Genomic DNA, 25,385 nt, shown 5'->3' with positions numbered 1-25,385 from the left:
TGTCACTGATATTACAGGCATGAAGGGAAACCCACCAGCCTTCACCAAATAGAAGCAGCTGGACTTCTCTCGAAACCAGTCTTGAGGGCCCTTTGCAACAACATCCCAACAGAATCTAAAAGCTGACAGCCAGGAATTTTTTTAGCAATACTTATATTTGTTTAATTCCAACAATAAATCCAGAACAAAGGGTTTCTTTTATAGGGAACTTTGTGTAAATGAGTTGGTATAAATTGCATGGATTCTGAATTATTCTAGATATGAAATATAAATAGTTAGATGAGTTTATGACTGTAAAAAAATCAAGACAGTTCACAGCTTCTCCTATGGTTTCAGTTGATATATCATGCACAATCACTTTTATACTATTTCTCCAGCAGAGGGCAGTCTTTTTAACCCAAACAGCCTCTTCGGCACCAGGGCACATATTTAACAAACTATTCTAAAAGGGGAAAAAAAGATACAGAAGAAATGACAGTTTTTGTCCGGTTTTAACTGATGATACAGTAATCTTGGAATGCTTCCATCCAGCAAGTCAAACAGAAATAAAAACATTTCAGAAAAAGGGATTTTGTCCATGGACATCCTGTTTCCCTCCAGCTTTTCCGATATCCCTGCTGATGTCAGCTGGAAAGTAAAGAAGAAGAGGATGAGCGTGGCAAACACGTCAAAGGACAAACAGGGAGTGGGAAGTCACAATGATGACACAGGATGGTGTTTGTTTAGTCCAGAAAATTGAAAAAGAGTTTAAACTGTTCAGCCCGTCTTTTTTTATTTTTATCTTTTTGGACAAATCCAAAACACGATTGCTGTGGTCGGTTCTAATGAAACAACACATTTGTACCAAACAACTGAGGGCTGTATTTCACTTTTCTATGGAGGGAGGCAGTTCAAGACTAATTTAATTTCTCCACTTAATTAATAAAAAAAACCTTAGAAGTGATGGGACAATAGAGTCTGGGGATTTTATTTAAGGACATTCTCCTCCAATATGTTTACAGCTGCAACATGGACAGGGAGACATGGATTGAGTTTGTGTGACTCAGTAAAAGGCCAGCTGCAATAAAGTTTTATGAGAGATCGAAGTCAAAGAAGATCAGTGAACTTCCCCAACTGTGCCATAAAGGTTTACAGCGAATGACATCTTTGATTTTATCATGGAAGAAAAAGTTCCTCTATAAGTTCCAGTTAGGAAAGAAGTGCCTACATAAAAAAAGAGCTGAAAGTCCAAAAAAAAAAAAAAAGAGGCCCATGCACCACCATCTCCAGCAGATGGTGCTCCAGGGCAATCATACATGTTGAATATGTTAGGTAAGCATGCACTTTTAAGTTCAATGAACGATGTGTTTACTGAACCAAAAGCTGGGCCTCAGCACTTGATTTTACTTTTCACTTACAAGCTTCCAGCAAAGTCTATTCGCTGCCACAGAGAACTTTTCACATTTCCTCTGGCTCCACGCTGCAGGAGTGGGTTGGCTCGCACATGATTACTGTTGTTAACTCCTCTTTGGTTCCTATCCTGCACTGAAGGTCAAGTGTGGCACTAAGAGCACAGCACTGACTGGCAATCCATTAAATGAAAACCGTCTGACTCAATTCTCTCTGAAACAACTGCAATAAATCAGAGAAGCGCCACCGCAGAGAGGAGCGCACTTTTGAACGCAGGGCGGGCCAGCTGTTCCCAGCCAGGCCAATTAGTTCATTATTGATCGTCTGTCTTACTGTTATGCCACTGTAACTACGTAACCTATAAACGCTGGGCTGGGAGCACAGGTCTGAGAGTTAATGTATGTTGTAACACTCACCCTCTGTGATCTTAAAAATAGTGTTTTAGCCAGGAACACCTTGTTGGATTAATCTGTAACCTTTACAGCCGATCACTGGTAAGTCTTTACAAGGAAATATTCCTCTTAAATCAACACAATAATCAATTCCCAGAACATGGAAGATTAAAGCTGGTGGGGCTGGGGGCCTCAGGCCAAACCAGTTCCCTGCAGGCACACAATACAATTTTTAAGGAAATGACAAAAACGAACAAATGACTCATTCATGCCAGTCACGTGACAGCATCCCTGACCCAGGGTTACAGAAATGCCCATACGGGTGGATGGTCACCCTGGTTTCTAATTTGATTCCAAAAGGCCTGTGAGCATTCATAGCCACCGGCCAATCATCAAACATCGAGCCGGGGCCCCATGATTTAGCAGGTGTTTGACATTGGTAACCCATTCGCCAGCCCCTGCACCCACAACCCATCTCAGATGTTAACCAGGCTTCTCCTCTGATCCAGATGCTTTGTGGGCCAGAGAAGCCCTTGATCAGTCCCAGGACAACCCAAAGTGCTTGAACATGTCCTGGCTTGAAGGTTTCTTCATCTTCATCTCTGCCATCATCAATCTATTAAGAGCTAATTGGACTATTAAATGCAGCGACAGAGGCACATGGTATACCAACCTAAGGAAGGGTATTCAAGCTGATACAGAGGCAAACCTTCAAAGATTGAAATAACTGCGCGGCTGTCCACCCACTGATGTCTAATCTCATGGTAAAACCGGATATGACTGATGCCTGCCAATGGCGTGACAGGAGGATTTAGTTCAACAGATGTCTGTGAGATTGCTCAAGATATTTTTTTAACTCTTATTGCAAAATTAAAAAGAAAAGTAAAATGCGTCAAACATGTTTGGATGACTAAACTTTGGACTTCAACCAGAGCAACTGCTTATATGATCACATTTATTTTTAAGGCTTTAAAGACATTTTTGAGACAATGAAGGATGAGCCCAAAGTTCTCAAAAATGATAATTAGAAAAAAAAATGTTTTCAACATTTTATTTTGAAAAGCACATGACAAATCCTGGGTTTTTTTCTTTTTTGCAACAGAGCTGCATAGCTTTGCTTGCCTGGTCAAGCCCCCCAACTTATGATGATTATGTAGCTCAGGTTCAATGGAATTGGCTTCCATCTGGATGGAGGTAACTACAGCTTAACCTCCCCCTCAAGTGCCTGAGGGAATATCTCGGAGAATAAGGAGAGACACACTCACAAGCACATCCCTCTGTCCCTAAAACACACTCTGACCATCACGCATGTCCCAAAGTTTGCCTCATTTTGAGGGATTTATTATATTCTAACAAACATCAATGTGATTTAATACAGAGAGTGACGTATAGTGTTTTTTTTTACAGTCCAATTTAAAGACTCCTGGAATCTGTGAAAAAGATGTGGAAATGATTTCACATTTAAAAATATATTTTAGGTACCATAATCAACATATATTCTTCGTATCCCCAACAGCAAACAAAGAAACAAAAATAATAATAATGTTTTTTTTTATACATTTCTTTCTAAGGGACACCTAAATCTATAGATTTAAATGAATTCAACCACAACACAGTTCAGAGGTAGACCACTAAATGAACTACATTTCAAATAATTCCGAAGCCACAACATGGAAGACAGGCTCATTTAAAACAATTAGAGCTTAATTGAGAATGGAAATGCAGATAAACATTTAAAGTCTTACTTTTTACTATCAAAAATAGCTCTGATCTAAGCATATCAAATTTACAAAGAAGGAAAACATTCAGTTCAAAGTTGTGCTAACATTCATCTTCCTGGTGTTTCACTCCCAGTTCACAGAAAGGGCCACACTTTTAATGTTTTTTTGTTTTAAAAATGTCCTTTAAATACCCTGAGTCCTCCAGGTCATTTTGTTTGCATGGTTTTTACTGCAGTTCCTGTTAAGGGTGTGTTCATTGCAGTGTTTTGTTTTTTTCAAATCCAGTCTGACAACTTCACAATCACCTGGTAAAAGCGGGAAACAAACCTCACCACAGTCTGAAACCAGGAAGCAGAAAGACAGAATCAGCAAAAATGATCATGGGTTTTGTGAAAGGCGTCTGAGATTCAGAGAGAAATTTGGCCACAATTTTAAATTAAAGTCCTGCTCTAGCACTAGCACTCCAAATGAGTATTGGCTGTTTTGCCAATGCAAAATAGAAATGTGACAAAGAGTCACTCCACCCCTCTTTAGTGTTGACATCAAAATCACAACCAGCTGAAGCGCGCTTCACCAGAACATCACTTCCTTATTTTCCAGGAAATACTCCGAACTTTTCAGATCAGATCCATTAAATAAAGTTTTTTGAATCTTGTTTTAAATCAATGTCAGCATAAGACATGTTAATTATTTCATTGAAACATTGTAGATCCGTTTAACTTGTTGGTTTTAATGAATGTAAGAGCAATATCTGAGAAAAACAAGAAATTTAACTGAGTTCCTGGGTTGTTGTCATTCTTTAGCTGTCGTTCACCCCCTTGCGGCTTCCGAGTCTTGCTCAAAGGCAACGTTGTCATAGTAATGCTGATTCTGGCCCGGGTTGGGGCTGCCTGGGTCATTCAGAGGGACTTCATACAGTCTCTCCGCTCCTGCCACTGTGATCACAGCGACATCTGGTGGTGGTACTATAGACACAGTCTCCTTGGCCTCATCCTCAACCCCCAGGGCCTTCAGGATGTCGCTCTTGCACATGGGGCAGGTTCTCCTGTCGAGCAGCCACGGCTCGATGCAGGCTTTGTGGAAGATGTGGTCACACGTGAGGACGGTCACCACATCGCCTTGCTTGTAGGATTCGATGCAAACAGCGCACAGGTGGGAGTCGGAGGTGATCTCCTCGTCCCCTCGCCTCAGCGTGCGGACCTGGAGGCGCCCGATGGCTTTTTTGGCCTCGTTTTTCATTTTCCTCTCGGTGCGCCTCTGCCGGTTCATGTTGTAGAGGCGATTTGCTGAGATGAACACAAAGTAGGCGATCGAGGCCGCGGTGACGATGAAGAAGGCGATGGACAGGAAATACAGCCAGTATGTGTCCATCCAGGGCCCGTGGGGGCTGCCCACTTCGATCAGCAGCTGAACTTCTGTCCCGTTTTGCACCAGCCGGACAATCTCCGACCCTTGAATGTTGCCAACCATGATAGCCACGATCCCATCGGCTTCTGCGTGTGCCATGTGAGTGGTGCTGTTTCCACTGCCTTCCACGTTATACACCACCACAGCAGCTGCTCCTTGCCGCTTGGCAGCGTTGATCTTTTCACTGAAGGTGCAATTTCCCCGCTTCACCAGGGCGATCCATGGGGGTGAGCTGAAGTTGCGGTCGTAGACGGGATCTGAGCCACAGCCTTTAGGGTCTCCTCTTGGAAGCACGACAATCCCGGAGGCTTTGTCCACCACAGAGTTGCGACCGAAAACACCACACTCGCAGTACTTGTCTACAGTCTCGTTGTTGTTAGCGTAGCTCATTTCCACCACTGCTGTCCAAAACACTAAGGAAGTGGAGCGGCAAACAAGCGCCGACAAACACAGCAAAAGCAGCTGACGGTGAAGTGTCTTCTTACCCATGGCAACGCTCTTCTTCAAACAACAAAGCAAGTCTTTTTTACTCCTTTAAAAGTCCTTTTTCTCAGTCCCAATTCCTGTGTTGTTTCCACTCACAGCGAGGTGAACGCAGCTTTGGTTTCACCCAACCTGCTCTCTGCTGTAATATGATCCTTTGGTAACACAACACGAGCTATGCGTCAGCCTCTCACCTCTCGTTATCTTCCTGAACCTTGAACGCTGAGCGCTTGGCGGAGGGCAGGGTGCTGCTATTCAACAAGTTGAAATGCGCAAAACACACACACCTGCTGTTTTAAGAGGCAAGGAGCAACATTCTAGAAAAGAAAGGGATGATAAGCAGACGATAAGGTGGATTTTATAGTTCCAATAACGCAGAGAAACTCCAGAAAGACTACTAAACACCGCCTGACTGGCTTTTGTAATGATGAGGTGAGACGCACAGCCAGTTTTTCTAGCTCTACTTGTTTCTTCCCCTTTTTCTGAGATGACGATCATTGCTATGTAAAGTGACCCAACAAGTCAAACTGCACAACCCTCCAGCTGTTTACTAGCAACAAATAAAACGTGCCTAAAATTTGGAATTCTCTAGAATTAAACCCTCAAAAGGACAAATCATTGTTTATATACACAAAAAGTTATGCAAAGCACACTTTGATAAGGATTTTGAAATTCTATTCCAAAGGCCCAGACACAAATGAGAAGAGGAAATGGAAGAAGGGATTGTCAAGTTTCCACTGTGTCTTTTTTTACACACAAAAACGAAAGCATGTACACAAGCAGGCTTTAGGTGCAAATAGAAGCTCTGCTGTCCGTTTGGTCCTGTCCATTGATTTTCATACACTGACTAAAATATTAAAACACAAGAGACATTTGTGTGTATTTGTCAAGCTTTTGAGCACATCGCGGTTGATCAAGGGAACAAAGGTGCTTCTATGAGCCTGCATTCCTGAAATAACATCCTGCACAAAGTCAAGTGCAAGACAAACATTCAAAATCCAATTTTGTTTAAAAAAAACAGACATTTATTTCCTCTAATTACTTAAAATCAACATTTAATGCGATTTATTTTAAAAACAATTTTGTTCAAATCATAATTTGTGATTGCTGGTACGATTCATTGATCCGATTCACTGCCCTAAAATGGATCTAGGACTTCAACCAGTGTGACTCAGAGATAAATTCCTGGTACTGAACAGTGCAAGTGAAGTTTTCCAGATTCCTTGAATTTCTTGCAAAATAATCAAGTGTAAATTAAAAATGTGTACAAACAAACAAGTAAACAAGAATGAATGACAAATGTATTCACTTTTTAGTTTCCTATGTTCAGCCCACTGTTGTTTTTCCAGATCAAAATAATCCAAAGGGAACATTATTAGAACATTCTACCTCACTGTATGGTCACATGTTTGCTAAATTCAGTGTTTACACACATTAGACTGGAATTATGACTTAATAATTTCAGTCACGTGTGTTTTTTCTACTGTGATACACTTTGTCGTTTCCATTTAATGGTAAAATAAACCTATTGTGGCTCAATCCAAATGATATTTTCCAAAATTGTTATAACTGATTTATTTCATTTTGAATCATTGTTAGAACGGTATAACTTGCCTCAGACAAATTGATCCTGTTGGATCATAAGAATATATAGATTTATCAATTAAGTTAATTAAATGTTACACCCTTAATATAATTACAAGCAAAATACACTTCAGGTTTGAACCACAATAATCAAAACAAAAGTTTTATATGTGCATTATATGTGCAGTTTTTAACATTTGAAATAAACACAAACAAAATAAGAATAAATGTACGTATTTTCATTAATAGTGTACGTTTTTGTTACTTTAAAAAGTCTAGATAAAATGTAATATGTATTAAGTACCGGTATTTTAACTTTTTTGTATTAAAAATGTTGACTCGTGTGCAAATCTGAAAACAGGACTTGCAATAACACACTCAGAACATAAGAGGGCGCCATTACTGCACTTAGGTTTTAGGAGCTCCTGACTAAAAATAAATAAATAAATAAATGCGCTGCCTGCACTCACGAATATTATCCCGTAAAGGGCATAAGACGCATGTACACGCTCACGCTCAAAACTTGTCTCTAAACGAGGAGTTGAGGGTTAACAAAAACCTTCATTAATAGACTATTTAAAGACATTTTGCTTGCTCATTTTTGGTAAACTCAACGTCACTTGGAGCAGTTCTTAAAAAAACAAGCAAAGCCACTCACCACAGAGTAATGCAGGTTTCTGTGCTTTTATTTTCATGCTGAGCGTCCTCCAGATGACTAGACAGAGAGCATCAGCCTTTAAAAGTGGGAGCGCCTGCTGGAAACATGCCCCAACAAGCCCAACACCACAAACGCACTGCTGTGGCGATCCCGCTGCGCCAAAGTAACGTTTGTCTGCTAGGAATTATGTCCGAATTCCCTCACTAGTGCACTAAATAGTACGCTCGCTATTTTTTAGTCCAGTATGTCATAAAAAAATTGAGTGCCCTAGAAATGCCCAATAACTCAGCTAAAAACCAGTGAGCACTAATGCTTAATAAATGCAGACCACAATGCATTGCGTTTGAACATTTTTTGTGGAAAAAATGTATTTTTATGTTGTTGTTTTTTTGTTTTTTTTAATAAATAAATTATTCAGGTTTTCATCATCAGAATACACTATGTCTGAATTCCCTCCCTATTTCCAAAAATACTGAAAAATCTATATAGTACAGACTATTTAGGGACCTGGGTTTTAAAAATAATTTTGATATCTTGTTTGCTATTTTTTTTAAATGGTGCATCTGATGTCACCATTTCCCAAAGTAAAAACTTAGTCAAGACTCTCTATGAATCCACTGTGTTCTGATTATGAAAACATGGATGATTTATTTGAAAAAATCTGGGGGAAAAAACAAAACAAAGTTAAATCAATTTTTAACAAAAATGGTTCAAACGCAATATATTGTGGTCTAATTGATGATGTCATATTTGCCGTTTAAAAAACAAAGTAGTGAGCATGGTGTCCTAATTGCTTTCAAAACCCAGGACACTTTACTCCTGCACTAAATAGTTTTTAGTAGTAAGGAAGTAGGGAGGGAATTTGGATATAAGCTATGTCTTTGGTCCATTGTCTATGCCTACTGAACAAGTTTGTGTTTAATTGATTGATGTGTCACTCTGACTCTCCCCTAATGCTGCTTTTTCCACACAATTCAATCATGTTTTAATGTGCTTGCAGCCATCAGGACAATATGCTATATTTCCACCCCCCTTGTTGACATTAGCCGGCATAACATTATTAGAAAAGCTTTTGCTTCAGGCTTTCAATGAGTACAAATCCTTCCCCAATGAAGAAATAAAACCCATTTCCTCCTGTGGTGGAGCTGTGTTAAAGTGCGATTATGATAAAGAACAGTTCTGATGCGCCTCAGGCTGGAGTTTGTTCAAGTGAAGTGGAATGACTCACAACTCGTGATCCCCCCCTTCTTTCTTAGGAGCTCCAAAGCTTAAAAGATGTTTTCACCCCCCAATAATCTCCCTTTGCAGCTTTTAGTCGTAGTGTAGTGCTGCAGCTGCATGTAGTGCTTATCCAGCCCACATGCATACCGTCTTTGCAAACTAATTACGCTAAATTGATTAATAATTTTTCCTAAAACGTCTCGAATTTTAAACATTTCATACTTTTCAGATTAATATGAGTCAGGCTGCAATCTTGAGGAAAAAGACAAGAAAGGATTTTATACCATATTTCTTGGGGTTTGTCATTTTTTTGTATGGCACCTTTCATCTTATTTCGTTTACAGCAAAAACAGCTGAGTTTGCTCCCACTGTGAGGGTGCGCCGGGCCCTGGGTAAGTGCACATCCATGGAGAAGTGCAGGAAAAGAACCCAGCTTTTATGATTATGTTTGCGGACATAGGATGAAAAACAAACTGCTTTAACCTGTTATTTTGTTGTTTTCTTTTCACTAAGGTCTGACTTTCACATTATGGAGCATCACATTGCTAATAATCTGCCCAACGTGTCCATAAGCAAACACTGTATTAAACTTTTGGCTATAACTTGATTTAATGATTTAAAATAGGACTTTTTCAATTTTGGTAGTTTGGTTGCTGGGAAATAACGTCAATACCAACATGACCACATGTCGGTTTAGTTTTCACCTTTTTTCAAAAAAATACCATCCACTATAAATCTTTGTTTTTTACTTTATATTATAGCGTAAAATACATGTTAAGTAAACTCTGAGAAAACTGCAATTCAACAGAGTGTTAGACGTAAGAATGAGAGAAATGCTAGGACCTCAAACTTAACCAATAAGCTCAGACAGCTTTAACCTTCTCAGCAAATCTGAAAGTACAGATCAGCAAGCAAACCAGCCTGTAATTGATTGTGGCTTACCAATCATGGAAATGTTTGCAGTTCATTTAATTACTGTAAAAATGTCCTGACCACCGATGAACTAGAAGAACACAGTTTACTGTCAGTCATGGGGGGAATGGATTTTGTCTATGATGATTCTGTCTTTTTATGCTGGTTTAGAGAACGAGACAGAATGCATTTCACCCCAAGCCTCCGAGTTTCCTGATGGCTTCTTCACCGTGCAGGAGAGGAAGGATGGGGGGCTGGTCATTTACTTCATGATCATTTTCTACATGCTGTTGGCTGTTGCTATAGTTTGTGATGATTACTTTCTGCCGTCCCTGGAAGTGATCAGTGAACGTAAGTGGCATAGGTTTGAACTGTACCTTGACAAGATAGCCTTGAATTGATTGACAGCCTGTAAAAAACATATGATAAAATAGCTGCATTAATCCATTTTTTTTACATTTGATCCTAATTAGATAAAATTAAAAAATTAAAAATGTAATGCAAAAGCATTAAAGTCTTTTGCTGACCTGGAACCTTCACCCTAGAGTCCGTGACGTGAATCTTTAGCAAATGAAAGGGGCCAGATTATATCTTCTAAGTGACACAAAGCTTATTGAATAGATATTAATAAAATATAAAATAAATATTATGCACATTTTCTGACATAAATATATTTCTTAGTATCATTTTTAAACTTTGGTTTAACATGTTGGTAAATGAGCTAGTGGCTCATGACATCCTCTCTTTTTTTCTTTTTCTTGGGGCTCCCTCAGGTCTGGGCCTTTCTCAGGATGTAGCAGGAGCAACATTTATGGCAGCTGGGAGTTCTGCTCCTGAACTTGTTACTGCTTTTCTAGGTAAACATTCAACAACTCAACAATGTTCGTGACATTTGCTTCATGATTATCTTGCTTTTTTTTTGAAATTATAGATTTTCTGGCTGCTACCATAACCCTACTTGTCTCCTCAGTGTCTTCTCTCCCATCTCTCTTTATACGCTGGTCCAGTTTTCAAAGCTAAAATGTCGATTTTGTGCATTCTGTGTGTCAGGTGTGTTTGTAACAAAAGGGGACATCGGGGTCAGCACAATTGTGGGATCGGCTGTCTACAACCTGCTAGGAATCTGTGCTGCCTGTGGAATTTTGGCCTCAGTGGTATGTTCTTGCATACTCTGAGGGGGAAAATGGCTGCTTTTCTAGGCGAGACTGATGTAAGCTGTAAACTCTTTTTTGTTATGTGCTTCCTTTATCAGGCGAGGCGTCTCACCTGTTGGCCTCTGTTCAGGGACTGCCTGGCATATGGAATCAGTGTTGCCGCTGTTATTGGCATCATTTCCGATAACAAAGTGTACTGGTGAGGGTATATTTTTGTATTTGTAGGCAATAATTCATTGTTTTATGGTTGCATGATCTTCAGACCTTACAACACTTGCTGGTAAAGTAGTTGCTTATGAAATACAAAGTTTAAAGCAGTTCTTTATAGAGTATTGTGAAAGTTAGGAACATGAAAAGAGACCACAAAACAGCCACGCTTTATAGGACATTTATTGCACTGACAATTGAGACAATGTGTACTATCAGGACTTTATTTGTTGTACAAAAACAGATGTAGAGTGAATCCGCATGTTGGTCTGAAATTGCTCTGATAGATAAAGTAACAGCAAAAAATGCTGAAAAAAACGTCTACTATTGATGTCTTTCTACCAGGTACGAGGCTGCCTGTCTGCTTCTAGTCTACGGTGTCTACATAGTTGTCCTGTGCTTTGACCTCCGCATCAGTGAGTTTGTCCTGAGGAAGCTGAGCCCCTGCTGCACCTGTTTGAGTTCTGGTTCTGCTGACAAAATGGAAACGCAGCCTCTGACTGGCTGGAACGACGACACCAGGTTGAGAATCTGCGGCCGTTCCAGAACAGACAGTGGGATCTTCCACGATGATTCAGGGTACTCTCACTTGTCCCTCAGCCTGCACGGCCTCAACGAGATTTCAGATGGTATGAGACACTTCTTAGCCTCTCAAGTTACTGTTTGCTCTTTCATTTAATTTTTGTGTACATTTGAAGTCAGTATGGTGGAACCCTGTGCATCTGCCTTCATCACAGCAGAGCAGAAAAGTGTGTTTTCCGTGCCGGAAAGCGACCTGAAGAGGATCCTCTGGGTCCTGTCCCTGCCTGTGATCGTTCTGCTTTTCCTGACTGTTCCTGACTGTAGAAGACGGTTCTGGAAGCAGTGGTTCATGATAACGTTCTTCATGTCGGCTGTGTGGATCTCTGCTTTCACATACGTACTAGTCTGGATGGTGACTGTTGTTGGTAAGACACTCCTGTGCTTTTTATAGTTTTTACTCAATTATAAACCATTCCAACCTCAAAACAAAAATAAACATACTTACACCCTAGCTCCCAAACTTTATGGCTTCTGTAATCAGGTGTAACATTTAAAACTGTTAACACTAATTATTTTATTTAATATTCTGCCCTCAATTAAATACAGCTTAGCTAGGGTTGGGGTCACAGGGGCAGCAGTCTCAGGATGCCCAGACTTCCCTCTGATAGATCACCTCTTCCTGCTTTCTTCCAAAAGGATACAGAAGCAATCGCAAGGCCACCGTGGAGGGTGGGGGGCGGTCTGCATCTGACTCTTTCTGGGGTAACATCCCAGTAGTGCCTCACTTGAAAGGCGTTACCATCCACTTTGTTTATGTGTGTCTCAACAGCTGACTGATGTTTGTCTTTTGCAATTGGATTAAAATGATTAGGATTGATTTAAGTCATTTCTAGCCACTGTGGCAGTATTTTTTTTAATTTGCATAATTTAAACTATGGGCAAGATCATACATCCTTGCATTTCTTTATTAAGAGTGGGTTTTAACCCTTGTGCTATCCTATGACCCCACCCTTACATTGACGTGTTCTCCCTACCATGACAAAGGTGGATAAAGGTGGAAAGATTTCATGTAATCCATGGACACCAGTAAAGATCACAAATCATTGAAGAAAAAAGGTTCACAGCACTGTTTAGTGGGTCTAGATGACCCAACTCCCAATGTTAAAGTGCCTAGGATAGCACAAGGGTTACAAACGTTAAGAATTTACCAGTATGTTTCAGCATTTAGCGCTCATAAACTGTTTTTGTTTGTCTACCAAATTGCGTCAGAAACCATTAAAAAAAAAGTGTAGTGTGATCTGTTTCACTGTTCATCTTGCAAAGTCTGTCTGATCCTCAAGTTTAAAGGTAGGTGGAAATCACCAAAGCACCCCCAGTCCATCACCGTGGCTCACAAGTTTCTGCAACTTGTGGGAGAGAGAGAAAAAAAAATCCATTTTACAGAGTACAGTCACATGCTGGTCTGCTGGGCTAATTCCCGAGATGCCATTGTCTTGGGGAAGGAGTGGAGGGTGGGGGTGTGCCTAGCCATTCCCTGCAGGATTATAGCAGCTTCACCCCTGAGGTAATGCAGTCATGTGAAGGCCAGGCTTACGTACATAACCTGGGTTCTGAGAACAGCGTCAGCGCCTGTCTATAACAGATAGAAACTGTAAAGCTGACCTAGGATTAAGCTCCACATGCATCATGTGACGCCGCTGCGTCTGATGAACAATGATGCGATTATGCCACAGTCATTAGATAGCTCACGCCGAAGCAGGATGTGTCATATGAACAACAAATGCCAACAATGGTGTTAACTGAGAACCAATAAGCACGTTTGATGCTGTTGTTCCACAGTATGTTTGCAGACGAGTCTGACTTTGTGTCTGTTCAGGGGAGACACTTGGCATCCCCGACACAGTCATGGGACTCACTTTGCTTGCTGCTGGAACCAGTATACCGGACACAGTGGCAAGTGTGATGGTGGCCAGAGAAGGTAACTTGTTTTTAAGACACATGCATGCAAAACACTCAGAAATCTGTGTCTAATAATGCTTTCTGTTCATCAGGTAAAGCTGACATGGCCATGTCCAACATTGTAGGCTCTAATGTGTTTGATATGCTTTGCCTGGGCCTGCCTTGGTTCATCAAGACTGTTTTTGTCGACACCATCAACCCTGTGGAGGTCAACAGCTCCGGACTGGTCTTTGTTTCATGCACACTCCTCCTTTCCATCGTCTTCCTTTTTGTAGCAGTGCACATTAACGGATGGAAACTGGACTGGAAGTTGGGGCTGGTTTCTCTGATCTGCTACATCCTCTTTGCCACATTATCAATTTTGTATGAACTGGGGATTATTGGGAATAATCCTATACGACTGTGCAGTGACTGAAAACACAACCTTCTCTGGACGGAAGCCATCTTTTAAGCCTTCATATAGAGTCAACAATGGATCCCTTTCCTTACAGAAGCAAGTTTCACTGAACTGAAGACTTTCAGTTCCTCGGATCAACCTTTTCAAGTCCAGATGGCCAGAAGAACATAACCTTGTGATAGCATTACATGAATAACACCATCTATACAAACTACACAGGTTGACTGAAAGTACAAGATTTTCTTCAGGTATACCTGTGCCTGTTCTGATCCACTACACACTGTTACAGTGAAGGCCAGTCATTCCTCGTTTTGAGAAATGGAAAAAAACCATACTTGCAGTTATTACTGCTGAGTGAAATAAACATGCCAACTGAACTGAACTGGTCTTAAGATTTGTTTAGTTTAATGTAAGGCAAAAATACAATAGGTAGAGTTTTCCTGCCTATAAAAACTGAACTACAAGAGCCATAAATGACTGTCCTGCAGGCACACTACATGTGTGTAATGCATGTTTAAATGAATGACAATCTTTTGGAGTAAAACTAACACCTCTGCCATTCTGGAAAAGCTGCTTTACACTATCCCTGAAAAGAAATGTTTTTCCATACATTTTCTGTACTAAATATATTCCATTTTTAATAAGCCACTGCCGAGGGGCAAAGGGTTCAAATAGCTCAACAGAGCAACACCCCTACTGTAACCAGTGAATATTATTTGGAAACCTTGATCATAGAAAGATTTTCAGGACACAGGTGTAAAAATTAAAAAGTTTATTCAAATGAACTGACAAAATTTAATGGGTTTACAAAACACAAAACACAGATAAAATTGCTAACAAAAAATGACAACGTGGGGATGTCAAGTCATTGTGTTTTTAAAACAAAACAAAAGAAAAAGGCAGGGAAGCTGGATAGATTAGTGTGATTCTTTGAGCTTTTACAAAATCTTTAGGCATTGCGGTCGATGCGGACGTCCACCTCACGACCATTGATCTTGGTTCCGTTCATCAACCTGCAGGCCTTCTCAGCGCTCTCCGGAGAATCAAATCTGACGGTTCCGCATCCCTTTGACCGGCCATTCTCCATCTTGATTTCTGCAAACATTACCTGACCTGCAGAAGGACAGCAAGACTCATTTCTAGCAGAAGCTCGGAACAAGTTGTTGATTCAGCCCACATGTTTACAGCCAAATCTTGATGAAATACCAAATAAACAATTCTGTCTGAGCAGTGGATTAATGAAACAAACAGACCAAACTTACCACAATGACTGAACTTCTCTTTCAGCTTCTGCCATGTCAGATCATAAGAGAGCTGCAGGGAAAAAAAAACTCCATTAGTGAATAAACTCCTTTAGATTTGATTAAAAAAAACCACTTCTTATTAAATTACTTTCAAATTAAATTAGAACAGACAACATAATGCATAATAAAACTGTTATTATGAACAAATTCAAAAATGTGGAAGTGGTGACTATATGGGGAATTGTCTTTAGCGGCAACAAACCTCTCAACTTTAGTTAAATGTCCATAAAACTGTTTGTAAATTACAGTCAAAGTTAAAATCAAACACTTGGTGACACTAATAAAGTTAAACCAAGTGTCACATTGCATAAAGAAAGCTTTAAAATACAAGTCTTGACTTAGTGCAGTTTTTACCAAGTTTTCCAACAAAAACCATAAAATAAACAGTAATTCTTTAGGGTTTCGTCTACTAAATCAAACTTACATTTCGCACAAAAATTTGACATCCTGCTTTGGGCCCAGAACCTCGGTCAGACATGCCTCCACCCATGTGCCCCGATACTCCACCCCCATAGCCGCCAAAGCCACGGTTCATGTCCATTCCTGACATGCCAAGACGGTCAAAGCCAGAGCCCATCCGGTCCATCCCCATGTTACCCATGCCCCCACCTGGAAAACACACACCAGTGTAAAGTGGTATGTTGTTTACAGGTTCACAGATCAAAAACCGTAAATCCTGCTCCCATTTAGAATCACTAATTAACCTGTGAAGCACGTTTTAGGACTGTAGGAGGAAGCTGAACAAAACGTATGCAAGCACAGGAAGAACATGCAAACGCCACACTAGGGCTGGGGATCACCTATCATTTCCAGAATGGATTCTTTTTGGTTCATCAGAGCCTCGATCAATATGATTCATGATGAATTTTCTATTCTTTCAATTCACTCCATTTGATTTGTTACAATTCAATTTGAAATTTACACGGTTTAAACATTTAGACATTTGTATAGAAATATATTACTAATCTATATATGTTTTGGAGATATTTATATTAATCTGATACAATTCACGTACTGCCAGAAGTATTAGTGAAATAACAAACCATTTAGATTGTTTAGACCATACAGTGTTACCTGTTTTTTATAAGAAGAAGCTCCAACAAAAATGTGCATCAACATTGTAAAGGCTCTAAACTGGCTTATATTAGCAAAAATAAATGTTCTGCCTCTCCTGGAGGGCATTTCAGTTTGGCCAATAGGTGGAGCTCGTGCTGTAGCATTGCACCTTATTCCAGAAGATTTGAGCAAAAAACTGTGCTTTAGACCACAAATGGTTACTTACAAAAAAAAAAAAAGTTACCTTAAAAGAGTTGGGAAAATTCATGAGTAAATAAAGCTGGTCATTTAGTCAGCAATGTATGTTCAAGTCAAATCGGCGTTAGCATCAGCCGTCCTATGGGAAATTCCATTCTAGGTTAGCATCCAGCTAGCAGAAGTTGGCTTTACTGCGGTTATGTGTTAGGTCACCGGAAAAGGAAAGGTATAAAAGATCAATCTCTACTTTTATGGATCAATCATTGATACATTAAGCTTGGATCAAATCAATTAATCGATTTGATCAACCCAGCCCTACTTCACATTGAAAGGTACCAGCTGGGATTTGAACCAGGGCAGTTCTAACCACTACATGACAATACATCTCCATCAAATTGTATTCTTTAAAATACTTCTTGCTGCAAATATTTTTGTATTTTTCCAAGTTCTTTCAGCGTCACAAAAGAATAAAATAATGCAGCAAAGAACAAAAAATGTTAGAATTTCTTTTGTGAATCTACAATTATCCTATTCAAGACTGCTTCCGGAGCACTTAGGACTCCTTTTGATATTTCGATATATCACACATCTAAATAACATTTGTGACATGTGTCCAGTACCTAGTCCAGCTCCCATGTGGCCCATGCCACCACCGCCCATGCCGCCACTGAAACCTCCACCTAAAGCAGAGAAAGCAGGTTACTACAGATACTATGGAATTTTACAACAGTTTTACAGCATCTAAACCAACAATAAAGAGCAGAACAGCACATAAAGCAACAAGTAATTTTTATTTCTGAAAAGCAAATACACAGAGATGTGTAAACCTCTGTATGTGTATTTTAAGTGCAAATAAAACATACTCATCCCTCCAAAGGAATCTGCAAATCCTCGATTCATCGGCATGTCGTTGTGGCCAAAGTCTCGATCCATCCCACCCATTCCCTGTCGGTACATATCTTAAAAAAAAAAAAGTCTAATTATAAATAAATTCTCTGAAAACATAAATAATGTTGATAATTGTTAATATCTGTGATAATGTTTTTGAGCTACAAATATATGGATCTCTTACCTCCCATTCTGCCAGATGGTGCCATGTCTCGGCCTCCAAAGCCACCCATGTTGTTCATGTTATCCATGCCTCCAAAGCCGCCTCCACCTCCTGTCAAACCCAGTGTCAAGGTGAACTATGACTCCTAAACATTTGTGTCTTACAGGAAATGAAAAGATAGCTGAAAACCTCACCTCCGCTGAGTCTGTTCATCCCACCATAACCAGAAGCATCCATACCTGGATTACAGAAAGCACCAATGAGAAAGCAGCACAATATGTTGGTTACTTTTTAATGAATTTTAATTCACAGGACAGCATTTCAGCCAAGTCTCATGTATGAAGCAAAACCAGCTAAAAACATTACACTTAAGTTTATGTTTCAGGACCATATTGAACCCATTTCTGTTAGGTTCAGACCCACTGGCAACTATTCACACCTCCCGGCTTATGCATTTGCCATCATGGCATGTTTTTAAAACTGTGTTGTAATGGATTTGAGGGGTTTTTCATTAATACAGTAAATCAAAAAAAGAATGACCTCCAGGTCCCATAGACCCCATCCCTCCACCTCCACTCAGACGGTTTGCATTTATGGGCTGGCCTCCTGGCCCGAGACCCATGCCAATACCACCCAGACCCCCTGCAGGGCAAAGATAGAAGACAGACACATCCACTTTTAACTATAATAGATAGAGTGAATAACTTTTAGTGATCACAGTGATAGATTTTTTTTAACCCAAAGTCATAATAACTTTCAAACTCAAACTTTTTCTATAAAAGGAATTTTTGATTATGCTTTAATGCAAAAAGCAAAATCTTCCCATCTATTCAACAGATAAGAAAACAAAGATTTAAAAGAAAAGATTTAACATCACCGTCAACACAGAAAATGTCCTACAAACACATTAAAATACTTCAATTATTCCAGCAGGGGGGCAAAACTCTGAAAACATTGCTATAATGTGTTCATGGAAGTTCATACAAGTATATGCAGCTTAATAAGTGTACCCACGTGGTAACTGCGGGGCTTTCTCAATGGGAGGGAAATCATCAGGAGGGAGAGACTTTTCATCCTGGAACAATGAGATCAAATGATATCTGGGCTTGTTTTTACTGCTTTACGCATTTCAAAAAGAAAACAAAAAAACTAACCATTTTAACATGCATCTGCCTGTCGAAGAGCATCTGTCCATTAAACATAGCTGAGAGCAGAGTCAAGGAAACTAACATCAAGGAATGTTTTCTTTTGGAAGAAATATGTTTTTTTAAGGATACAAATAGCCTGCACAGCTTCTAGTGGCTGATCAAAGGTCACGGTTCCCATCCCACGACTCTTGCCATCTTTATCCTCCTTCACATCTGCTCGTTTCACCACACCTGCCATGCCAAACACCTCCTTTAACTTCTTCCAGCCCACCTTGAAATCCAACTGCAGATGAACAAAAATAAGTAAAATTTGTTGGAGAGAAAAAAGGATTGATTGCTTAATTTAAAAAAGAAAAAAGAACAAACTACAACAACAAAGAAAGAGAGAGGCTTGTCCTCACATTAGCAACAAACACTGTGTTGCCAAGTCTTCCAGCCTGCAGACCATGGATAACCTCAGGTGGGATATTAGGGTTGTTTGCAATGGAAGGAGGGAGGTTCATCCCTCCAGGTCCCATATCCTGTCCACGACCTCCCTGTCCACCTCCTATGCGCTGTAACGCACGCCGAGCATGCTCCCCGTCAGGGTCCTGAAACAAAACAAGTAAAAATTGAACACATTCAATATTATCGAGGAACAAACTTAAGATTAAATCTTCCAAATACTCTGTAGTCTATTGCAATTAGAATTGTTGCCAAGAAATCCTTAGGCATGTGACTGACAAGTATAAAATACCTTAAAAGGGAAACTGTCCAACATTCAACAGCACACAGAGTAAACTCTTTTTGAAAGATGGAAACCTGCTAGTAGTTTCATTCTTAACATTAGTTAAAAATTCCTCCTGTGCAGTTGAGCCACAGACTGTGGATACTGATCTATTTTTGAACATCACTTTCAACTAGACAATATTGTAGAGACACTTGAAAGCAGAAGATAGAGTGAAGAATCAATACACATTTATAGCTAGTTACAAGCATTTTTGGTGCACCAGTAAATATTTCAATATCTTCAGATTCCATGAAGTCTAAACTTCTAAATTCATTTTTGTTTTATTATTAATCAAACATAAGACGTCTCTGCCAAATGTTTTAACAACATTGCAATTATTATCATAACATAAACTACAAGAAAAAAAAAAAAAAACATTCAACAACTTAAAAGCAACTGCAAAACCACCACTGTGTCTATTTTCTAAAACTTTTAAAGTTTACACGCTGCTTATTTTTGAATATTTGCATAACTGAGTTAAGCATATGACATCATGCATTACCTGCTAAAACAAAATAAGTAAAATATCAAAAAGAAGAAGCTAAACCTTGTTGTAATTATTTCATATATTAAGCCAAACAGCAGATAGCAAAGATTAGCTTCAAAAAAGGTTTTGTAATATTTAGCTAGAATCTCATTCTCACCTCTTTTATGTTGAGTGGTCTTCCATTCAGGTCATGCTTGTTCATTGTCAAGACTGCTTTCTTCACAAACTCATCATCTTTGAACTCCACAACACTGTTGATTGAGACAACAGGAACAAAATGAGCAAATGAAAGCCACAAAACCAAAGTTTGCTTTCAAATCAGAATAATATTGCTGTGTCTTACCCACAACCCTGATCGCAGGACATGGCAGTTGAGGCGGCACACAAGGAACAAATAAAAATATGTTTAACATTAAGACATGAGAAACCATGACAACATTTGAATTGTAATGTGTTAAACATGCTTCTTCTATTTCTTGGGTGCATTTTGGCCATTATCACTAGCTTAAGCCAGCTAGCTTTTAATTAAATTGTTCAATTTTAATTGTATTAATTTTAATCAAATTAAAAGATAAAAAGCTATTTTCTAAAATAATTTAAGACAAATGTTTACCTAGAATACATTTTTTTAAAACACCAAGTTATGCATTGGAAATTAACTTATTATTTTTCTTTCTTTTTTTAATGGCAAGAAAAACATGCCACCATTTTACTGAGTACATTGTTCAGTTTTAACCAATTTAGTCAAAAGGGAAAGGAAAAACGGTGGTTCACATTTAAATAGATACAAGAAACTTAAGCAGTTTAATGTGAAACATAATGAAAAAACACTAGAAGATCTTTCAAGACTGTTTTGATATTGAAAAAAACTCTGTTTCAAATATTTTTGAAACATGAGGGTCAATCAATCAGATAAATCACACACCCCACATTTCCATTTGGAAAATGGCCAAACAAACAAACGTTTAGGTCAATTGAAATAACAACAGCAAAGCCAAAAATGTTCTCTTAGAGGAGGAGTTCATTAGGCTGCTTTTCCAAGATCAACCAGACATCTCCCTTTCATAAAGGTATCAATCATTGTCCATCTAAAAGGATCTAGACACAACATAAAGTAACTCCAGTTCAGGTGACCCAAAGGATCAGAGCCTAGAAGAGCACTTGATTATTAAGAGCCTGCTGAGGGCATTTAAAACCTCGTGCAGCAAGTTGGCCACATCACTTACCCTTGACTTTCCTTCAGCATCCTTAAAGAGCTCCACGTATGTAACCTCACCAACTACATGAGACATACAAGGGAAAAATACCAAAAGAACAAAGTAATTTAAGTCACCAAGTCTTCGAGTCGCCTTTGGCCTTGGCAATGCATCTACGGATGGAGATGTCCCATTAATGATCAACAGTCAGCCCAGACCAACATCCCACCAGACAACACCACACCTTGCTGAGCAGTGACTGAGACACCCAAAGGCCAAGGCAAGAGAGAAACACAGCTACATCAAACCTGAGAAATTCAAAAGACTTCAACATGATGAGTTTAACAGCAATTCCGTTCATGATTAAAGAGTCTTACACTCTCCTTGGAGCACAAAAGGCTTAATGTGACCTCGCTAATTGAGAAAGTAAGACATGAGCATATTTTCATTCAATGACCTTGAAGCAAAATACAACAAAAACATTCAACAATCAGTGCTTCAAATGACTTGAGGTTGCAATTTGGAGCTGACAATTCCAAAGAACAAGTAACAATTTGACTGTTTCTTTCCTTTTCTTGCATAGATATCAGCCCAAACTGGATTGGTGTCCATCCAAAATTGTTTGAAACACAAATAACCTAAAAATCACAATGCTGATTCCTTAGAATCTGCACAATGAACATCCAAGTAAGACTACAAACTAGCAAACAGGTGCTAGAAGCACAACACTATCTGTAGGACAAAGATGTAGACAAGTCAAGGAGAAGAAGTAAACAAAAAAGAAAGACAAACCACAATAATGAGGATATTACCTTTTTCTCGCATTAGGTCTTTGATTGCCTGCCACTTCATGTCATATGGGATGTTGCTGATGAACACCCGGTTCCTATGAGAACTCTTCTTTTCTCCACCATGCTTGTCTTTGTAGGGATGATAGCGGGCTCCTCCTCTTCTGCTGCCAGGCTTTTCTTTAGCATCATTTTTTTCTGTGTTGAGCTTATTTTCTTCATTGTCTCTGAAAAGTTCACAAAGCTACAGGTTATTGATCAGCCCAAAAGATGCAGTTTTTTAGCCAAAAAAAAAAAAAAAAAAAATCAAGAAACCTGCCATTTTCTAGGCCATAGTTTCTGCAGAGCGGCAGCAGTTCATTAAATATTTGCCTCTGAGTTGTGGGCAGGACTGTTGGGCATTAAGCGTGCTCACCCCACCATTTCCCATCACCCATATGTTTTTACGCTGTGAATAAGGTTAGCACTAGTTTACAAGCCCTCACACCCCAACCTGACATTACTTGTGCAACAACAATGGCGAGCAATATCTGAACTATCCAGCTGTACAGTTTTGAGCCAGATCCCAAGTAGTATAAGGAAAACAAAGACATATCATATACGTGGATCTGCCAATTGTAGTTTCTACATCATAACTACAACCTTTTTTTAAACTGTATTTTTCGTCTGCTTCTGAGTCACGATTTAAATAAAGAAAAAGATCAGGAAAAGCCAATTTTGAGTTACATTTTCTGTTTATATCCTTTATTATGAGAAAATTGCCAGAAGAACATGGTAAAAACCCAGAAAACAAGATTTTTGTACAAAAAACGTAGCTTTCCAATCCAATCATTACATAGAATATTAAATAATTTATTTTTACTTGTAACCTGTTTTTTGCGAACCGAATGCAGAAAATCGTTTTAATTGTTGTGTTTTAATTATGCTTTTCTTTTGCGAGGTGCTAATTCGATCCCGGAACTTTAGCTAGCAGCAGCATAGTTTCCTCCTAGCACAATGAATGGCAGAACAACTAACCCTCACATTACAGTGGATGCTTAAATATGGTAAAGAAAAAGCAAACGTGTGTGTGTTATGGAACACATAATTTATGATTAAGTGTCAAATCTACTCAACGGTTTCGTTTCAATGTGCCTTTTTGTTCAGATTTCCATATTCCTATCCCAGCTAACTTACTCCAGCTAACATTGCTGCACAATCTTTTTTGATAAGACTGCCGCGACATTTTGCAACCTATTGGGCTTGCCTACGAATTAAATATGATCGAAAGTCCAACACCTTTTAACAGATATGTATTTGTACTTTTGTGTTGATTGCATAGCGACATTTGCTATCCATTGGCTAACGATAGTTAGCATCACGGGACTCCATTTTGGCTAAGCGTGCTAGCAGCCCACCAGATGGAGCGAAAAGGCTATATGTTATTGTTACTTACGTTTTCACGCCATTTGGTGTTTCTTGGGATGTTTCGTCAGTTTCAGATTTAATAGATTCAACCGTCTCCTCCAGCTTTATCTCTTCTTCTTGAGTCGTAACATCTGCCATAGTAAGGTTTGTCTATCCGTCTGGTACACAACAGAAGATGCCGCTACGCAGTTGGGAAAAGGCTTTATTCCGCTATCGCGAGATTTCCAAGACGTTGCTAGGCAGCCTTGCAGAACAGAACAGAACAGAACAGAACAGAACAGAACAGAACAGAACAGAACAGAATAGAATAGAACAGAAGTTTAGGAAGAAACCCTGTCCACTACGGATCATCTTAGAAATACTAAAATAAGTTTAGGAAAATATTTTTGTGAATGAGATCGCATAAAGTTTGAAAATTAAAAGACAACAATTTAAATAAAAAGGTCCAGAGTTAGGAAATAACATAAAATAAAATAAAATGAAGCATTTAAAACAAGGTTTTAAATGTGTTCTATTTATAAACAAGCAATAACTTTGTTATTTATTATTGATCTTGTAAATTAAAAAATCCCAAACTCTTTTTCCTTCACCTTTACATGTTTGTTTTCACCATGTTATAAAAGTAAGGAACAAAAAATGTGGACTATGACGTCCTTACCTCATTTTACTAGTGGAAAACAAAACAGATGAACAAAGACATAGACTAGACTAGTTTAGTCAGGTCTAGTCTAGTCAAGTTAAGTCCAGTCTAGTTTGTTCCTGCTTGTCTTAACTACAGACAATATAACCAAGGCAGCAGTAAATATACACTGACCAAAGATATAAACCCAACACTTTTGTTATTGCTCCCATTTTTTATGGTATGAACTCAAAGATGTGAAACATTTTCCACATACACAAAATAACCAGTTCTCTGAAATATTGTTCACAAATCTGTCTAAATCTGTGATAGTGAGCACTTCTCCTTTGCCAAGACAATCCATCCCACCTCACAGGTGTGCCATATCAAGATGCTGATTAGACAGCATGATTATTGCACAGGTGTGCCTTAGACTGGCCTCAAGAAAAGGCCACTCTGAAATCTTCAGTTGTATCACACAGCACAATGGCACAGATGTCGCAAGTTTTGAGGGAGCGTGCAATTGGCATGCTGATAGCAGCAATGTACACCAGAGCTGTTGCTAGGGAATTGAATGTCCATTTCTCCACCATAAACCGTCTCCAAAGGAGTTTCCGAGAATTTGGCAGCACATCCAACCGGCCTCACAACCGCAGACCACGTGTAACCACACCAGCCCAAGACCTCCACATCCAGCATGTCCACCTCCAAGATGGTCTAAGACCAGCCACTCAGACAGCTGCTGAAACAATTGGTTTGCATAACCACAGAATTTCTGCACAAACTGTCAGAAACCGTCTAAGGGAAGCTCATCTACATGCTCGTCGTCCTCAACGAGGTCTCGACCTCACTCCAGTCCGTCATCGTAACCGACTTGAGTGGGCAAATGCTCACATGCGATGGCGTCTGGCACGTTGGAGAGGTGTTCTCTTCATGGATGAATCCCAGTTTATACTGTTCAGGGCAGATGGCAGACAGCGAGTGTGGCATCGTGTGGGTGAGCAGTTTTCTGATGTCAATGTTGTGGATCGAGTAGCCCATGGTGGTGGTGGGGTTATGGTATGGGCAGGCATACTGTATGTTATGGGCGACGAACACAGGTGCATTTTATTGATGGCATTTTGAATGCACAGAGATACCGTGACGAGATCCTGGGGCCCATTGTTGTGCCGTACATCCAACATCTTCACCTCATGTTGCAGTATGATAATGCACGGCCCCATGTTGCAAGGATCTGTACACAATTCTTGGAAGCTGAAAACATTCCAGTTCTTGCATGGCCAGCATACTCACCGGACATGTCACCCATTGAGCATGTTTGGGATGCTGTGGATCGGCGTATACGACAGTGTGTTC

General features: G+C 39.5%; 3 protein-coding genes across 6 annotated transcripts; 1 reads left to right on the top strand and 2 right to left on the bottom strand.

Moving 5' to 3' along the window:
- Positions 1 to 3,092: 3,092 nt before the first annotated feature.
- Positions 3,093 to 7,718, bottom strand: LOC101174167 (E3 ubiquitin-protein ligase RNF128). Of its 2 annotated transcripts, XM_078944271.1 has the most exons (2): positions 7,635 to 7,718; positions 3,093 to 5,709 (listed from the first exon to the last, which is right to left on the bottom strand). In XM_078944271.1, the coding sequence occupies exon 2, from the start codon at positions 5,396 to 5,398 to the stop codon at positions 4,313 to 4,315; it is 1,086 nt and encodes a 361-aa protein (XP_078800397.1). In that variant the 5' UTR covers positions 5,399 to 5,709; positions 7,635 to 7,718; the 3' UTR covers positions 3,093 to 4,312. The 2 variants fall into 2 exon arrangements, with proteins under 2 accessions (XP_078800397.1, XP_004066953.1); XM_004066905.5 differs by lacking the exon at positions 7,635 to 7,718 and having other exon boundaries at positions 3,093 to 7,422.
- A 1,199-nt stretch (positions 7,719 to 8,917) lies between these two features.
- On the top strand, positions 8,918 to 14,388 carry slc24a5 (solute carrier family 24 member 5). Of its 2 annotated transcripts, none has more exons than XM_020712481.3 (9): positions 8,918 to 9,247; positions 9,939 to 10,118; positions 10,541 to 10,624; positions 10,818 to 10,921; positions 11,020 to 11,120; positions 11,474 to 11,757; positions 11,866 to 12,075; positions 13,527 to 13,628; positions 13,702 to 14,388. In XM_020712481.3, the coding sequence occupies exons 1-9, from the start codon at positions 9,091 to 9,093 to the stop codon at positions 14,022 to 14,024; spliced, it is 1,545 nt and encodes a 514-aa protein (XP_020568140.1). In that variant the 5' UTR covers positions 8,918 to 9,090; the 3' UTR covers positions 14,025 to 14,388. The 2 variants fall into 2 exon arrangements, with proteins under 2 accessions (XP_020568140.1, XP_011486683.1); XM_011488381.4 differs by having other exon boundaries at positions 8,931 to 9,247; positions 11,869 to 12,075.
- A 375-nt stretch (positions 14,389 to 14,763) lies between these two features.
- Positions 14,764 to 23,629, bottom strand: myef2 (myelin expression factor 2). 2 transcript variants are annotated; one of them, XM_004066903.5, is made up of 17 exons: positions 23,439 to 23,629; positions 22,028 to 22,230; positions 21,246 to 21,298; positions 20,363 to 20,370; positions 20,177 to 20,270; positions 19,165 to 19,353; positions 18,893 to 19,046; positions 18,770 to 18,819; positions 18,630 to 18,690; positions 18,156 to 18,257; positions 17,810 to 17,854; positions 17,637 to 17,726; positions 17,428 to 17,523; positions 17,185 to 17,244; positions 15,735 to 15,919; positions 15,269 to 15,320; positions 14,766 to 15,119 (listed from the first exon to the last, which is right to left on the bottom strand). In XM_004066903.5, exons 1-17 carry the CDS (start codon positions 23,546 to 23,548, stop codon positions 14,956 to 14,958), a joined length of 1,716 nt encoding a protein of 571 aa, XP_004066951.1. In that variant the 5' UTR covers positions 23,549 to 23,629; the 3' UTR covers positions 14,766 to 14,955. The 2 variants fall into 2 exon arrangements, with proteins under 2 accessions (XP_078800396.1, XP_004066951.1); XM_078944270.1 differs by lacking the exons at positions 18,156 to 18,257; positions 21,246 to 21,298; positions 22,028 to 22,230; positions 23,439 to 23,629 and having other exon boundaries at positions 14,764 to 15,119; positions 20,363 to 20,637.
- Positions 23,630 to 25,385: the final 1,756 nt, after the last annotated feature.

Source organism: Oryzias latipes, chromosome 3, assembly GCF_053564925.1.
Source record: "Oryzias latipes strain Hd-rR chromosome 3, Olatipes_Hd-rR_3.1".
Classification (NCBI taxonomy): Eukaryota; Metazoa; Chordata; class Actinopteri; order Beloniformes; family Adrianichthyidae; genus Oryzias; species Oryzias latipes.
The sequence above is the reverse complement of the archived record's forward strand: the minus strand, read 5'-3'. Positions and strand labels throughout refer to the sequence as shown.